General features: G+C 42.7%; 1 protein-coding gene across 10 annotated transcripts in view; it reads left to right on the forward strand.

The window, feature by feature from the left end:
- Positions 1–427: 427 nt before the first annotated feature.
- The window catches only part of TRIM9 (tripartite motif containing 9), a 104,673-nt gene continuing 86,435 nt past the window's right edge, over positions 428–18,665 (forward strand). For 3 of the 10 annotated variants that reach the window (XM_045504296.2, XM_045504295.2, XM_010966977.3), the window contains exon 1: positions 431–2,225. In XM_045504296.2, the coding sequence (XP_045360252.2) occupies positions 1,404–2,225 (822 nt within the window). In that variant the 5' untranslated portion in view covers positions 431–1,403. Of the gene's footprint in view, positions 2,226–18,665 lie in introns of all 10 variants that reach the window. The other 7 variants (XM_010966976.3, XM_045504293.2, XM_045504297.2 and 4 more) reach the window with 6 other exon arrangements.

Consider the following 18,665-nt stretch of genomic DNA (forward strand, 5'->3'; position numbering starts at 1 on the left):
AGTTCTGCAAAGGACCAGTTATCTCCAGCAGTGTTTGGGGAGAGCTGAGAAGAAGGGTTAATACATGAGGTCTGACACTAGAACTAGCCGCCCACCAACATCACCCCACGCACCGCGCTAGAAGAAACAGAACCCAGCATTCTGGAAGCTGTGGTAGATGCTCGGGCCACACAACACGGAATAATGCTATTTGGAGTCACTCGTTGAGACTGTGCAGTGACAACGTGATTCATCTAGAGATAGTTTACTAAACCTTGGGCACTCAGAGAATAGACAACCCATTTCTGCCTCAAGTAAACCAAAGGTTCTGGGGGCCTTGTGAAAGCTCAGCCAGGTGCTGGGAGCCTGTGGGAACACAGCTTGGGGTGGAGGGGGGTGGGGGGGCGGGGGGTCGACGAGGGGCAGAGGCTCTTTGACGTGAAGAGGGTAGATACAGAAGCACGTTCACACCGCACGGTACAGAGCCGCTGCGCCAAGGCTGAACTGAAGGCGTGAAATGAAGGGGACAAAGATTTTAACTCATATACCGAGGCTTTACATCGGTCACCTAGTTTAAATCTCATGGCAACACTAGGAAATCGATTATCCGTCCCCTTTCAGACGTCAGGAACTGAAGGGGAAAGAAACGGAGAGACCCCCACCAGGGCTCACGGCCTGCGCCGTCGGACACCCGGGATGCGGGATGGCCAGGGGCCGGCTTCGGCGGGCTCCTGAGAGGGAGAGCCGCCCGGCGGCCTCGCGGAAACCCAGGCCCTAGTAAGGCGCCAGCGGCGGAAGGAGAAGGGAGGTCTCCGAGCGGCACAGCTCTCGCTGAGGGGAGGCCGGCGCGGAGGCCATAGCTGCAAGCCAAAGGCGGACGCCGGCGACAAGCGCCAGCCCCCTCGCCGCGGGGAGGGGTTTCTCACGCCCCGCTCTTGGGTAACTGCGCCGGAGGTCGGAAGGAAGCGGGGCGAGGGATGAGTCACCCGCCTAATTCCTCCTTCCCGGTGCCCTCGCCTCCGCACGCCGGCCCCCTCCCGAGATCATGCAGCCGGGAGCGAAGATTCCCCTCATCCTCACTAAACCCCCTGCGGCCTGCAGAGGAGAGGAGAAGGACGGGGCGTGTGGCCAATGAGATTTCCCCTCTCCCTACCGCCGTCCAATAGGTCGCTGTTTACAGGCCGGGGCGGGACGAGGGGAGCAGGAGGGGGTGGTCCTGGGCTGGCGCGCGGCGCCGCGGTTCGGTGGCTCACAGAGAGAGCGCCTCACAGGGAGTCGGCGCCTAGGCGACGCGGGAAGGCGCCACCGCCACTGCCACTGCCGCCGCTGCTGGCCAAGGTGCTGGACACGACAGATCTCTCGGCCACCTCGTCACCTCAGGCACCCGTTGCAGCTGCCGCTGCTTCGCTCCCAGCCCGGTCCCCATGGAAGAGATGGAAGAAGAGTTAAAATGCCCCGTATGCGGCTCCTTCTATCGGGAGCCCATCATCCTGCCCTGCTCTCACAATATATGTCAGGCGTGCGCCCGCAACATCCTGGTGCAGACCCCAGAGTCGGAGTCCCCTCAGAGCCGACGGGCCTCGGGCTCCGGGGTCTCCGACTATGACTATCTGGACCTGGACAAGATGAGCCTTTACAGCGAGGCGGACAGCGGCTATGGCTCCTACGGGGGTTTCGCCAGCGCTCCGACTACCCCGTGCCAGAAGTCCCCCAACGGTGTCCGTGTGTTCCCCCCTGCTATGCCGCCACCGCCCACCCACCTGTCAGCGGCCTTGGCCCCGGTGCCCCGCAACTCCTGTATCACCTGCCCCCAGTGCCACCGCAGCCTCATCCTGGATGACCGGGGACTTCGCGGCTTCCCCAAGAACCGCGTCCTGGAAGGGGTAATTGACCGCTACCAGCAGAGCAAAGCGGCGGCCCTTAAGTGCCAGCTCTGCGAGAAGGCGCCCAAGGAAGCCACCGTCATGTGCGAACAGTGCGATGTCTTCTACTGTGATCCGTGCCGCCTGCGCTGCCACCCGCCCCGGGGGCCCTTGGCCAAGCACCGCCTGGTGCCCCCGGCCCAGGGCCGCGTGAGCCGGCGGCTGAGCCCGCGCAAGGTCTCCACCTGTACAGACCACGAGCTGGAGAATCACAGCATGTACTGCGTACAATGCAAGATGCCAGTGTGCTACCAGTGCTTGGAGGAGGGCAAACACTCCAGCCACGAAGTCAAAGCTCTGGGGGCCATGTGGAAACTGCACAAGGTGAGTCCTAAGAAAACCCACCCGAACTCCCCGCGCCTCCAGTCATCCGGTTTTGCAGTATTCGTTCCCCTTCTTTTGAGCACACTGCATCCCAGCCGGGGCGCAGTGCAGGTGCCTCCAATATCTGCTTCCCCCGTCTGGTGCATTGCAGGAAGCGCAGAGGGACCTTAAACGGTGCACAGGGGAGTTGAACATCTCCAGAGAGTTGTTGCGAGGATGCGTAGAGCGGGTCTCCCCTGGGTGTCACCTGGCGCAGGGCGCCCCCTACCCGCCGCGAATGTGCAGCTGTAGGCCGCCACCAGCGTGCGGTAAAGCAATGCGTGACTGGGAGGACCCGCGGCCGTGCTCAGGGCCGCCTGGGACGCTCCGGGCAGGTTGTAAGGCTCTGGCCGCGGTCCCCTAGGAGGAGGTGGGGGCGGTTGGGCGGCGCAGACCGCTGGGAATTGGAGCTGCTGGATAGGCTGGAGCTTGGAGTCGCGGCGGGGTGGGGACAACGCCGAGAGCGGAATACAGATGAGTCGGAGCTGGCCCAGACCCTGTGTCCGCGCCGGAAAGGATGCAGGTCTGGGTGCTTTGCGCTCAGGAGGCAAACGAGTCGGGAGTGGGAAGGCGGGGGAAAAAGGGAATCCTGTAGTCGCCATGGCAACACGGCCTGAAGGCTGTGGCCCTGACCCTCCCGGAGGGGATCTGGACTGGAGCGGCAGGACTGGCGGTTTCAGAGCGGTCGAGGCCCGAAAGCTAGGCAGGTGCATCGTCCCGTCTCCCAGGGGAAACCCCTCCTGCCGATTACCCACACACACATTTAACCAGAATTCAACCCTTTTCGCCTGTCAGTAGTTGTCTGTGCAAACTTTGAGACACCTGTTTCCAAATTTATCTTTCTGATCTCTTTTGATGGTGCCTCTGCCAAAGCTAGCTTCAAGAACAGTGCCTTTAACAACATGTTAAGTCATGCCACTCCTCTGTTCAAAATGCTCCAATTGTCCCCCACTTTTCTTAGATGGTCCTTAAGATGGTCTACCAGGACCTTACATGACCTGTTCCCCTTTGGCCTCATGAACCTCGTTTCCTCCCATTACCTCTGCTTCAGCCACAATGCCTCTCTTGCCTTTCCTCAACCAATGCAGGCCCCTTCTGGTCCCAGGGCCTTTGCATTTGATGCTCCTTCAGGCTGAGACCAATAACCTATATCTGAATAGTTCAATCTCTCGTCTCCTTCAGATCGTTGCTCAGATGTCACCCTTGCAGTGAGACATTTCTGATCCTCTTAGTTCCCTCCCTGCTTTTTCTTATCACTGACTGGCATGCTATATATTTTAATTGTCATGTTACTTTTGTATTTATATATTACTCCCCCAACACACTTACATGAAAATAAACTTCATGAGGAAAATCTTTATAATGTTATTGCCCACACTGCTTAGAAGAAAGGAAACTAGTCTTGAGGAGATGTACATGAATTTGACTTCCACTTTTTAAATAATCCACTTAATTGGAGGTGCAAAGCACAGTGCAGGGGTTCAGGACTATCACAGGGAGGTTTTCTTCACATCATTGAGTTGCAAGCCCAAGGATGAGGTGGGGTGGTAGACGTGGTGTTCAGGCCTCAGTTGTGCCTCTCTCACGGTTTCCCAGCATTCCTTGGAGACTAGACAGGCTAGCCTTTGAGAGAGGCCCTGGGGTTAAGGCTGAAACATTGATATTTTATTTACAGCAAGAAAAAATAAAACATCACCATTTTCAGTAATGGGGGAGCTCTAACTTTTAATTTTAATATTAATTGAACATGATCCATGTTTACAGTCATTTGTGTTCTCGCATATAACCTATTAAACCATATTAGTACTGATGGAGACAAGTCACACAAATTTGAATCCCCTAGGCACATGCCCCTAATTTTCAAATGCTTTAATTAAAAAATTTTTAATGATATTTAATTTTGAACTTTTTCAAAACTTTTTAGTTCATGGCCAATTTTTTCTTCATAAATGATTTCACTCTTAAACTGCTAACTATAGCCTATGTTAAATGCCCTACAAAACTATCCTTGGAACTAAGAAATTAATCACCCTGTCTGGAAAAAAAACTTAGAGGCACACTCTAATTACAGTGGTCAAACCACAGCATTACTTTTCTGTGAAGAAGAACCTATACTTCATCCATTAAGACCAAAGGCAACTTTTAAATCTCTATCAAGCCCTGTGCAGATTTGCAATGTTAAACCATTTGTTTTATTGGTAATGGACGTTGTGAGTAGGTAGTGTGTTATGGACAGGGTTGCTGTCTGCTAAAGAAGATTTAAAGCCCTTGAGACATGACATAAGTAGCCTAGGAAGGGACTATTGGTTCATTTTTTGAAAAGACCATTTCTTCTCTGATCTTCAGCACATTTTTTCAAAATAGTTAATAGTCATAATTTTGTCCAGTCAATATCTAGATTATTAAACTGCCAAGAAATATAAGGCGGAAGGATGACAGATTTTAACATTCACTTATCTGTTAGAAGAACAACAAACATTACTCCCCCACCTTCTCTCCTTCATAAGGTAATGTGTTAACATTCAATTTTCTTATATAATCTATTTATCTTCCATCCTTATAAAAAGCTCATGAGCCGGAATTTCTATGCCCTTCAAAACACAGGACAGCAAAGAATTACACTAAGTAGTTCTCCTAAATTTGGGCAGTTAGTTATCAACACCAGTTATCACTAGACCTGAAAGTTTTCGTTAATATTTAGACATTTCTAGTGATAAGGAAAACCCTGTGAATAAATGTTTCCCTCAGGCACTAAGTCATCGATCTTACACATTCAAGACAAAGTGGCTGAAGTTTATCTTTTAAGTGGTTTTAAAAACAACTGGTTGAAATTCATTAGTTGTCAAATGACCAAATTAAAATACTTTTCAGATATATGTGGCCTTCAAAATCCATGAAAAATAATAATGCAGGAAGTTGTCTTATAAGACAGATAGCTGGTAACACTTTTTATTTAGAATCAGCACTTGCTCTGTTCCTTAACTGAACTTAGGTTGTTATAAAAAATTGCTCGACACACCAAAAAAAGATTCTGTAGACACTGTCATATAAGCAATTGGAATCATTATTATTACTTTGTAGTTTTAGTAATTCATATTTCTAACTCTAACATTATCCTTGAATTCCTGGTATTTTATCAATCACTGAATCAGTAATATATTTGTAGCCATTCCTTTGTGTTTGTACTGTTGAGCAAGAACTTTCTTTTATCTTTCTACCCTAAACACTGGCTATTCATTGTGAATCTTATCTCGAATGTTAATTTCTCTTACCTTCTTTTTTTAAAACAAAGATTTGCAATTTAAACGTTTTAAAATAAATCATCAGTTATTATGCTTTCATCGTCAAAGTATTATGGGAAAATTTTCCATAATTTTTTAACTGCTTTGTAGTATGGTGGCATCTCATCAAACATTTGTGTAGCAAAAATGTTATTTAATATAACTAAAGTGGTGTTCAGAATATATATTATATATGTGTATATATACACATATATATATACACATATATATATGTGTATATATCAGCAGTAAACACAATATATTCTAGATATTCCTGTGGTAATTATAAGGGGTAACATATGTTCATGTTTTGTAAAATTTTTAAAAAGTTTACTTCTAGTATAATTAGACATTCTGTGTGCAATGTAAACAGTCTTACAGGTATTAAGGAGAATGTTACAGAGAAATGAATTGTTGCCCTTTGTACTGAGACAAGATAGAAAGAGCTATATTACAGGAGATCTGGGTTCTTGATATGATGCCGCCACTTATTACTTTAAGTAAATCTCATAACCTTTCTGTGCTTCCTACTCACAGGACATAAGGTAGTTAAAACTATATTTGGGGAAATATTTTGAAATAATTTGAAAAAAATAACTTAAGTGTTTATAACTTACTAATTTCAGTTTGGCAAAATAGAAAGTTTTTGCATAAAACAGAAATTATTATCGTACTAATCAATAGTTACTGCATAAAAAAAAAACTCATCCCCCAGCTTGGGATACTTTGCTTGCTCCTTCCAGAGCACAGGGTGTAGTACAAAGGCTACTCTTGACAGTGGCCTAAAAGAATGAGCCATATCCTCATGGATCCTCAGAGAATAGTCAGTTGAATTAAGCTCAAGGAACAGAACACTACACCTTTGTATATTAAACAAAGGTATTTTGTTTTTGAATAATAAAGCTAAAATGATAACTGGTATGACTTTTTTCTAATGTTCTAATGAAGGTATTATTATCACTCAGAAGTAGTAGAAATTGTTCTTTCTGTATATACCATTAAAAGATGCTATGAAGTATAATTTCAGATCAAATCAATTTTCATAAAGTATGAGAAAATTGTCACAGCTATCTGTCATTGATTAATAAGAATAATGCACAAGGGAAAATTACCCTAACCATGAATATAATAGATTGCACTTCTCTTACCTAAACACCTTCCAAAGTGTGTGTATGCATATAACTTAACCCTGGCACAGAGGAGACTAGAACCTGTTATATCGTAAATGTTTAAGAACAAAATAATTCTAAATAATATTGTTTTTAATCAGTTTTGTCGGGGATTGTTGGTTGTAAGAAACAGAAACCCACGTAAGGGATCTCAGAGGACTTCATGCGAAATAAAATCAACTCACAAGGAGACGACGACCTGAAAACTAGAGTTTAAGTTCACTCTCTGTGTATCAGTCAGCTTGGACTAAGTTATGCTGCAATAACAAACAATTTACAAGTCTCGGTGAATTACAACAACAGCATATAATTTCTTCCTCCCACTAATGACCACTGAGAGTTGGCTGCGGCACTTCTCCACATTCTTCTTATTCTTGAACTTAGGCTGAAAGAACATATTTGGAATATGCCAAAATTATGGTAGAGAGACGGGAGCAAAGCAGAACCACTCAATGGTACTTACAGTTTCCCCTCAGACATGCTATGTCACTTCTGCTTACATGCCATTGGCTGAAACAAGTCATGTGGCCAAGACTGACATCGGTGCTGCAGGAAATCCACTCTTCCAACAGAGAGAGGCACCAGGGAAGGGCCTTTCAGAGTGGGACAGAGAATATTTTGAACACATCATACAATCGGGCACATGTCTAACTCTCTCATGCCACTTCTCTTTCTCTGGATGGGCTCCCTTGGCCTGCACAAGGCCCAACATGACTCCTCTAGCCCCAGTACAGCATGGCTTTTCAGTTCAAGTGTTCACTCTCATCTAACTAGTGTCTCTGTGTCTCTTAGGCCACATTTTCACGTTTAGAGAAAACATTGGCTTTGATTGGCTCCGATTGATTCAGGAGTTTACAGATGACTGTCTGGGTCATAGGCCCACCCCTCTGGTGAGGTGGTTGCAGAAGACTAGAGCCAGGCAAGTGAGGCACTTTGGGTGAAAAACATCAAGGGGCACCAAAAACTCAGTAATCAGGATAAAAAAACTTGCGAGGCAGTATCTTGGAAAATAAAGATGGATGCAAAAAATCCATAATGAGCAAAATATCAACATTTTAAATAAAGACAAGATCAGTAACAGTGCCAAGCGGGGCCATACTAGAGCCTGAGTCAAAAGAGGAAATCAGTAATATTGATCCTGTCTTTGTTTAAGATTTTGATCTTTTGTTCATCGTGGATTTATTTTGGCATTCATTTTTATTTTTTAATTAAATTTTAATATTTTATTGCATTAAAATATTATTTATGTTTATTACTAAGGTTTTTGGCACCCCTTTAATTTCTGCTCCAAAGAGGGTGCCTCACTCTCCTCACCCTAGTGCTGGCCCTGACAGACAGACACTTGATACAAACCTGGCTCCTAGTGTCACTGTTCAGCAGGAGGAGAGCCCAGGGCAGAATGCCTCTGTGAGCAGTAGGGGCAGGGAGGCACTGACCAGCACCTCTTGTATAATCTAAGAGGAAGCCATCCTGAGTGCAGAAGAAAGTCCTTTTGCTTTACCTGGATCTTCTGCATTTTAACTGCAGCACTAATTTGTTGAGCTGCTTCAAAAGTGAAACAACAGAGTAGATGATGAAGAAGTCAGACAGTGTAGAGGACACTGACAGCTGAAGCTCAGTGCTTCCTCTCCCCAGTAATGCTCCACCATCAAGCAGTTTGTGAGGCTGTTCCTACTGCTATTATGTATTCTGGTGAACGTGGCCACCTAACAGCAAAGTGGTCCCTCAGGTTGCTTGTGTATGAGTGGAGGAAGGAGGACAGAAGGTGCCAAAACATGATATTGGACTAACTTTGAGTACCTCTTTTAAAGTATGTGATTGGGTTGGGCATGGGGAGAAAGAAAACCATATAGTTTCACTTCAATAATTTCATCTATTTGTTAGAAGAAAGAAGAGCTAGAGTTACCATGAAGTTTAGTGTTGTTGTTTTTTTTTAATGTTTTGGTCTCTGTACTATTCTTACTTAGTTAAGTGCTTCTCCTCTCACCACCACAAACCTGCCTCTGCCCAGTCCATTTGGTTCTGCTGGGGCTGCCAACCCAGTGCTCTGCCTTCCCTGTCCAAGTTGGGGCGGGAACACGTGATATAGGCCTGGCCAATCACCACACCTCTCCCTCTGTCCAATGTTATTAATTCAGAGGAGGAGCACGTGACACAAGCCAATCCAATCAGAGTCCTTCTCTGAGGGTTTTAGATACTGAGTCAGGGACAGAAGAGGCTTGCCTTCTTCTGGGCTTGTTGCAGCTAGAATAAAAGCCAGGAGCTGTCTGTGCCCATGCCTCTTCCTCCTCCTCCTCCATTAGAAGAACGTAAGGCAACCCACAGAGATACAGAGCTAAGAAGCAGAGAATTCTGAGACATGCTGTTTGAGCCCCTGAAACCATTCATGACTGAGGCCAGCTTCCCACTCCTGCCTTTCCAGCTATGTGAGTCAGCAAACCTCCCGCCTTCTTTTTCACTTCAGCTAGCTTATGTTGGTTTTCTGTCCTGACTTATAAAAGCATATGATTTAACACATATGAACTTTTGTTATTGAAGGTACTAATTCTTATTAATTCTAAGTATTGTCTCTATAGTACTATACTTAGAAGACTGCATTCTGATGCCATAAATACAAAAAGAGCAGTTTTGAGTCAATGAAGCAGAAATTATACAATATTTAATTTAACACTATCTATTCATTTACCACTGTGTAATCTTTACTAGCTTATTGGCTAGTTTCCTCTATTCTTATCTAGAGATTGCTTACAAAGAAGCCTAAGGGAATTTTTTTTTTTTACCAACTCTAATAAATTACTTGGCATATACAGTGATGTTATGTTTAAGGCCAATAGGTTGGACAAGGAGCTTGTGAAATCAAATTTCTGCCAACTTTCCAACTTGCCAGCCTCCCCACCAGCCTGCTCCCTATCCACCAGCCCTGCCCTATACCATTTTCTTGACTAGACTAGACCTTCCAGTCACCCGACTTAGCTTGCCAAGCCCAGCCCACCAGCCTCCACAGCCTTGCCCAAGGCCAGCCTGCCAGCCAGAGCCTGCGTGCTGCTCCTGCTCCCCGCTCCAGCAGGGTCCCTCCTGCACCAGCAGCACCCCCACCCCAGCTGGGTTTCATTGCAGATACTTTTTTTCCTTAACTATAGAAAAGTTTTCTTCATTTTAGCTGATTCATTTTAAGCTTAAAGAGCAAGAAAACTTGCCTTGAATTTCTAGTCATGAGTAAAGAAACATCACCGACTTTTCTGTCCTCAATACACCTGTCTCCAGAGACCTGTCTGCACCACGGTTTTGATTCCCTCTTGTACCTAAATGTCTGAAACAGATCCAGTCATTTCAGTCCCCTTCCCTTTCACAGCGTGGTCCCAAACTCTGTCCTAGCTTCTATCCGCTCTCCCTCCATTGCTCCCATCTCTGTGTTCTCACACTGAACATCCTCCCACTATATTAAAATTACATATTTTAGAATCTTCCACTGGACCCTAGTAACTCAAAGTCATAGACTGTTTCTTGTATGTCTCTATTTCCCCCATTTCTGCACTTAGAAGATGTTTTTAAAAGGTTTGTTTAGAAACAGACTCACAGACATAGAAAACAAACTATGGTTACCAGGGGAGAAGGGGGTGGGAAGGAATAAACTGGGAGTTCGAGATTTGCAGATACTGACTAATATATATAAGATGGATAAACAAGTTTATACTGTATAGCACAGAGAACTATATTCAATATCTTGTAGTAGCTTACAGTAAAAAAGAATATGAAAATGAATATATGTATAGTCATGTATGACTGAAGCATTGTGCTGTACACCAGAAGTTAACACAACATTGTAAACTGATTATACCTCAATAACAAAAATTGAAAACCAACCAACAAACAAGAAGATTTGTTTACTGAAAAAGAGAATCAGTAAGAAGAAGATTAAGAATTAGTAACATATCCCATTATTTTAAGTTTCTTATATGAGCCTGACAGTAATAATTAAATTTGAAAACCTGTATTTCATGCTTTTTGTTAAAAACATTTCTGAGCACTCACTCTGTGCCAGATACTGTACTAAGTCCTTTCTAGGCACCTTCTCATTTAATCTTCAGAATCCACACATCTTCCTATGAGAAAACCAGGGCACAGAAAGGTTATAAAGTTGTACTGGTTGTAAGTGGCAAAGCCTGGGTTTGAATCCAGGCTGTCTGACTCCAGATCTCCTATGTGGAACTGCTGTTCTGTCCTACCTTCTGATAATCACAGGAAACATATGACCTGCAAAGCACGGTTTTATGGTCTTATGCATTATAATGACATAACAAATAAATGAGATCTTTTAGTTCTCATGTATGAAAATTACTGGGAAATTAAAAGCCATTTGTCTCCTAAGTTTCCTTGTGACAAAATAAATTTAAAGAGGAAAATGCAAGATGGAGGGAGAGGGTCAGATAAGTATGTTGAGGATTCCATAGACCAGATCAGTGAAGTGTACTAGGCTGACCAGATCACCTCTGCCTCCTCATCAGAACCAAGCAAGCGACAGATAGGCAGTAGGGTTCTATCAGCTTAGCCATGGATTCATTGTCTCTCTCCCAACAAAATAGTCATCTTAAAATTTACAGACAGAAATGATACAAAAGAATAAGTAGATTTAGGGGAACATTTTAAATATCTTTATTTCTATAGATCTAAGACATTTATAAGTCTATCCTGGAAAACATAAAAATATGTTCAAATCTGTAAGTGAGTATTAACTCTATGTTTATTTCAGTTTTTTCTTGTGTCCTTTGCTGAGATGGTTGAAAAAATTAAATGTATATTCCTGTTCAAGAAAAGATTTGACCTGCCTTTTACCCAAAATATAAAAAGAAATATATGGCCTGGAAAAGCCTATTGTTTAAGAATGGATTAAAGCGCAGCCAGATAAAATTGTTTTCCATAAGCCTTGTACAGAACCAGAACTGTGTGTTTTATACTAATATAGTTCTGGTCAAAGAAGAAACTATTCCTTAAAGAATTAGCATTTGAATTAGAAAGCTGAACATTGTCCTTTAGTTCAATGGGAATAGCCACTTTCTGTCATTAGCCAGTACACATAAAGGGTTAATCCTCTTCTACTGCTGATTTATTCATGTGAAGCTGACTTTCCGGCCAGATAGCATCAATTTGGCTGTATTGAGGTTTTCTTTCATCCTCTCTTTACTCTTACTTTGCTTGCATTTTGCATTTTAAGAAGCAACTGACACCAAACACTTATCACTCTCTCCCATGCTCCAGGAAAAGCCTGCGAGAGGACCTTGCTGCTCTGACCTCTGCTGTGCATTAGTCTAAGACATTATCTAGTCTCTGAACAAAGCCAGTTGCAGAGAGAAGTGAATGTCAATACAGGGGATTCTAACTAAGGCAGGTCTTCATAACAGGCTTTTTGATTTTGTAGGGAACAAATGCCTGAAGGTCAAATATATACAGATTCAGTTGTAATTATAACTGACCCAAAGCCAAAGTGAAATGACTCTATAACATAATCTACCACTTTTGATCACCTGTACTTTAATTTCTTTGCATCAGTGCAAGTAATCAACAGCTGATTTTGCTATCAATATGTGTAGTCCGTTACACAGTGCTGCTGGTGATATTTATGCCATCACCCAGACACACCAATTTATGAACTTGATAGTGGTGTCACTTATTCTATGCCACCCCCCACCTAGCTATGAAATGTTATCCCAGGAGCATTAGTCACGTAAAATCAAATGTAGAATTGGACTTCCATCCAATCTAATAAATCTTACATGGCACAGATAAATCCGTGGTGCTTCTAACAAGCAGTTGTTATTGATTTTACTGCCCATCAATCATCTGGTCAAGACCTAGCAAGAAAATATGATAAACAGCTTTCAGCACTCAGTCAATGCAGTATGAAGAAGCTTGATGTTTACATTCAACTCATGTTTTCTGGCTACCTTCTGCCATTATGGAAGCAAATCTGCCACTGGTGGAACTAAAATATTATTCAGAATTAAATCAAATTGTCTCTACATCTTGCTTTGAGGAACAAGATATATGGAATATAGAAGCTTCTATGAGCACTGAATTTCCAGGCTGGCTTCAACAAGCATGATAAGCAAGTGTACGGTGTAACTACCATTCTCTTTCTGTTCAAAAATAGCACCTTTTCCCCTGAACTAGGAAGGATTGCTCTGGTCACTGCATATAGAGATTTTTGTGGAAGAGTTTGAATTGATAGTAAGGTCCTGTTATGTAGGCACAAAACATATTACTAAAGATTGGTATTAATTGTCAAATCAACACAAACATTTTATATTAATTTTTAAAATGCCATCAAGCCAAAGAGAAAATTAATGCTTCTGGCAGTGAGAATATCTTTGATTCTTATTTTCCAAAGAAGCTACATTATCTTACATTCTTACCAGCAATGTATGAGGGTTCCAATTTCTCCATATCCTCACCAACACTTATTATTGTCTGGCTTTTTGACTAGAGCCATCCTAGCTGATGTGAAGGGGTGTCTCATTGTGGTTTTAATTTGTAACTACCTAATGACTAGTGCTGTTGAACATCTTTCCATGTGTATATTGGCTATCTTTATACCTCTTTTAAAGAAATGTCTATTTAGAGCCTTTACCCATTTTTAAATTGGGTTGCTTCTCTTTCATCATTGAGTTGTAAGAGTTCTTTATATATTCTAATTCTTGTTCAATTTTTTAACGAAAGGGACATAGATGTGAGCCCTTCACCTCTCAGACACACATAAAATAAAAAACAGACACAGAGCTGAATGTGAGAAAAATTTTGTCAGGACTGGCCCACCAGAACCTACTGCTACTTCCTGGCCCAGTTACCTCTATCAGCCAGTTCTGAGGCAGAGCTTGGTTAAGCCCTACCAGGACTGGCCTATGACAAATATGTAACATGGGAAAATCCAAAAGCAGGAGGAGGAAATAATTTAGTTATCAAAGTCCCCAAATATGATGGCTGTGCCTCCTCCTTACCTCAAGTTCCACTTCTCCTGACTTCGATAGTAGAGTTCACTTCAGTGCAATATTGTAAAGTTCCTCATGGTGCTGTGCTTTCTGTTACTCGCGGCTTACCGTTGTGGTATTCAAAAAAGTAACCTCAGGGTGTCAGAGTGGTGCGTCCTACCCCAGTATTTGAGTCATAAACTGATAGTACTGGGATACTGGGTATTTGAGATCATTTGCTCAACTCCCTCAAAAGTCAGAGAAATAAATCCCAGAAAACTTCAGTAAATTACCAAAATCATATAGTATGTGTTATCAAAAAAAACCCTTTGATTTCTTAGAACTTATATTAAGAATTCTGAACATCCATGGACCTGTTTTCAGTTGCTTCTGTGTGTGTGTGTGTGTGCACGTGCATGTGCGTGAAGCTCAACTGAAACACCTATTCTCTCTTTTGGAGGCTCCCTTGTGCCCCTGGACAACCATAATCTCAGGGTTTTCCCCCATATTCTGTGACTGCAACTATCAAAGTTTACCTTGTTGTTCTCTCTTTAAGGGCAAGTTATGTATGTCTATACTATTGAATAATGTTCCTTCTTTATAGACAAGATATTCTTTTTTTTAACATTGGCCTTCAGTAGACAGTGCCTTTGCTCAAAGTTTCAATCTAGTGGTAGGAGTTTCAGCATAAAGGCTGAAAAAGGAAGAATGTGTAGACAACAGGCTTTCCTTTGTCCCTCACGCAGAGAGAAGTGCTGCATTGCAGCATGGCTGTCCCCTCATTGGCTCCCGCCCTAGGCAAATGCTCAGAAGGAGTTGATGAAATGAAGCAAAAGAGTCTTCTGTTTCTCCTCTCCCACTTCTGCTACACTAGTTCCCAGCTCTGTTGGCACCTTACTACTGCCAGCCCTCTCTACTCTTCTCCTCCCCTCCTGCTGTGAATCTCCTGGTTTCTGCCTACCTGTCTGCTAACCTAGCTGTGGTTCCAGGGTATGCCTTCCTTCCTGGTCATCTCCATGGCTTGCTCTGACCACTGTGGGTCCAGTCTTCTTTTCCAGCTCCAGACCCTTGACTAGCAACTTCTGGGTGTCTCTCTGCCCAGCCCATCCAGCTTGTGCAGCTTCAGCCTCCAACCTGACACTGGCTTTCCCAGTTCTGGCTCCTTTCCCAGCAAAGGTCCCAGTGCTGACAGCTCCTCAGCTCATACCACGTGGGCAGCAGCTTCAGAGCTGGCACTGATTCCAGCAATAGATTACTGTAATGTACTTGGCTGATCACCTGTAATGTAAAAATAAGCTTACAACATATACATCTGGGTTGTATAAAAATGAACTCACATGACACTTTTCCTTTGAAACATGCCATAAAATGATTTAACTAAATACAAACACAGACTCCATTGACATAGAGCCAGCCACTACTGAAATGAAATATGGCAGATATTTAGTGGAACCTGGAAGCTCTGTTTACGTTGAAGGTAGAAAGTAAAGAATAATTTATAAATTTCGTCTGTAAAACTGGAAAGGAATGAATTAGGAGACAGAAGATTATTACCCAGTTTGGAGGCTGGCCCAAAACTGGTCAATTATTCTCTTCTGAGTGGAGCCAAATAGTTCAATTATATTATAGTTTGACTCCTTTAGGTATTCTATTTACTTTTGTGAGAATAAAGTCATGAATTTACTATTTATATTATTTAATTTGCATGTTATGAAGGCTTCTGGGTGATGGTCAATTATTAAGTTTTCTAAAACCTGTAGATACAAAAGGTTATTATTGTGAGATACAGCCATCAAAAAAATAACAGTGTTTTTAGAGAAATTCTTTAGTTAGTATATCTGAAGGGATTGGTACAAAATTTGCATAAATATTAGATATGAAAATTGATTTCATGTAGTATTTGTTCATATCTCATGGTTTTCTTCAGAGATTAAATCATATTTATCAGTGGTCTAACAAACCCTCTATGTTCCTTCATGTCCTACTGTTCTTTAATCACCCTGGCCATGTTAAGGAATTTAGATGATCAGTGTTCAGAGCTTCATCCTCAATGTAACTTCCCTGAGGCCCAGTGTGGACTGAGTCAGGGCCTTACTGTCGATGAATCAAGTTCAGGGTACTGATGGTGTAGCGTGAGGCCACTGGCTCTTTAGCCACCACTGAGCTCCAGGTATATTCAGTTGCTCGACTGGGGAAATTCATACAGTGAGGGAGATTTCCAGTTTGATCAGATAAGCACCTTTATACGCCCAGAAAGAGGACTGGATAATGGTTACACAGATAATGGTGTGTAACCATTTTAATTCCCAAGCACCTCTGAGAAGAACTTGTTCTTGTAATGTATTAAAACCAAGGTCACGTGTGATTACTGAGCTTCTAAATGTTGCTACTCCAAATGGAGATGTTTTGTTGATAGAAAATACACACTGGATTTTGAAGACCTGGAATAAAAAATAAGAGAATGTAAAATGTCTCATCAAGAATTTTAAAATATTGAAATTATAATTTTTTGGATATGTTAGATTGAAATGATATTTTAGATATGTTTAGGTTAAATAAAACATATTATTGAAATTAGTTTTAACTGTTTCTTTTTTACTTTTTAAAATGTAGCTACCACAATGTTTAAAAATAACGTGTATGGCTTACATTGTATTTCTGTTGAACTGTGTTGGCCTAGAACACAGTAAACTCTCAGTGAATGTTAAAAAAAAAAAACCAAGGTCATGGAACAGCTGTTGCTAGAACAGGATTTGCTGTGTGAACTGTGCTATGAGATGTGATTTCATATCAGTGTCTTTTCCACCATGAACAATTTCTTTGATTTAACAGTGGTCATCATTAGAATTGAGCCAGGAGGGCTTCATGCATGTTGAAGCTGAGGCTGAGGGCCAGGACTTAAGTCTGAAGCTCATGATCACCATACCTCAAACCCTGAAATACCCTATCGAAGACACCATGTCACCTCCAGGAAACATGAGAGTCCTTACACCTCACTCCTAAAAGCAGTTATCGTGTATGCCACTGTGAAGTTGCCACATCAATGCCTTGTTGGCTGAGAGCAAATGATGACAAGCATTTTGACACTATATGTAAGCTAGAAGAATCTGAGATGCACAGCAGGAATTCGGGAAACAGACAATAAAACAATCAGGAGAAACAGGAAATAGAATGAGCATGGCAGAATGTAAAACTAGTGTCTGGTTAAGCCCTTTTATAGCAAGCGCTAAAATGAGAGTTCAAGCCAAAAGACTAGAGCCCAGCTGAAGAGGCCTTTTCAGATAATGTTATGGTGGAACTGCCTACACGGTATTGAGCAGCTTACTGGTATAGCGCCAGCAAAGCTAAGTTCTGTTCCTTCATCTGCTCTTATTCAGGCAACACAATGGAGGGGTTAAGAACATGGGCCTTGAAGCAGACTACCTGGGTTTAAACCCTAGATTTTCTACCATTTATCTGTGTGAATTTGGGTAAGTTAGTTGACTTCTCTATGCCTTGCTTTTCTTATCTGTAAAATGGAGATAGTAATCAGAGCAATCTCCAAGGATTGTCGTGAGGATGAAAGGAATGGTAGATACAAAGCCCTTGGAACAGAACCTCGTCAGAAAATGTGATGATTAATGTGAGCTATTGTTACCTGTTAAATAGGACAGGAAATAATATTGTTATATATGTATATGTCTTATTTTAAGAAACTGGCTCACCGAGTTGGAGGCTGAGAAGTCCCATGATCTGCCGTCTGTAAGCTGGAGACACAGACAGGCTGGCGGTGTAGTTCACTCTGAGTCTGAAGGCCTTAGAACCAGGGAAGTTGATGGTGTAATTCCCAATCTGAGGGCAGGAGAACAGTGCCCCTGCTCAACAGTCAGTCACAGAGAGCACATTCTCCCTTCCTCCACCTTTGTGTTCTGTTCAGGCCCCCAGTGGGTTGGATGATGCCTGCTCACACTGGGAAGGGCAGTCTGCTTTACCCGGTCTACCAGTCCACATGCTAATCTCATCCTGAAACATCCTCACAGACACTCCCAGAAATAATGTGTAGCCAAACGTCTGTGATCCAGTCAAGTTGACACATGAAATTAACCAGCACATTGGGTTAGTCAGAAGCAGGACAGGAGCCATGAGAAATTCAGATAGATCCAACCCCTTCCCCAAAGGCTTGAGAGTTTGGACAGTCCAGCCATCCACTTTGCCATTTGCTCTTCCTCAGTGGCGGCTCCAAGGCTTCCTAACTCTCACTCACCTCTGGGTGTTTGAGGAAATACAATCCATGACTTCAAAGAGGACAGCAGAAATGGAGAAAAGACTGACAGGCAGCAAGCTGCTAAGGAGTGCTTCCAAAATGCAGCTCCAAGTGGGCTTGCTTGTATTCCTGCAAACTTCTTGTAAACAAGATCATATTGTAAATGTACCAAAAACATTTCCTAGAAAGAAATCTTTGGTATATATTTTTCAAATGTAAATATCTGTGGTAAATCTACATTGCCTAGATTCCAGGACACCAACAAGTAAATAAAAGGCTTTAAATTCTTTTTCTAGAAAAAAATAATGAACAAGAAAAAGAAATCTTGAAAGAATTATAAGGTACATCTCAATTTCAGAAACATTAGCATGGAGTAAGAGTGGGGGAGGGGGTCCATCAGGAATTTAGGAAAGTGGAGGCCAAGTATAATAGAAAAAGCAGGAGATGCAGAGTTAGAGGCCCCTGTTCTGATCCTGTGTCTATCTCTCGGGCAACCCACTTGACTCCTCTGAACCTCCAGCTTCTTATGTATAGAATAAAGATGTAAAATTAGATGAGAGCTAGGGTCCCCGTCAGTGCCAAATTTAATTGGGATCTGGATTTATTGATGTTTCTCTGGCTCAGTTCCTGACAAGAGTTTTCTGTATAAAACTGCTGCCTGCTGCTTGTGCCTTTGTAAAGAGACTTCAATTTTCCTACTGTTTCAAGTTTCTCAGCTGGGGCTTCAACATTTGGGAATCAAAAGA

The sequence above is a fragment of the Camelus bactrianus genome, chromosome 6 (genome assembly GCF_048773025.1).
Source record: "Camelus bactrianus isolate YW-2024 breed Bactrian camel chromosome 6, ASM4877302v1, whole genome shotgun sequence".
Taxonomy (NCBI): domain Eukaryota; kingdom Metazoa; phylum Chordata; class Mammalia; order Artiodactyla; family Camelidae; genus Camelus; species Camelus bactrianus.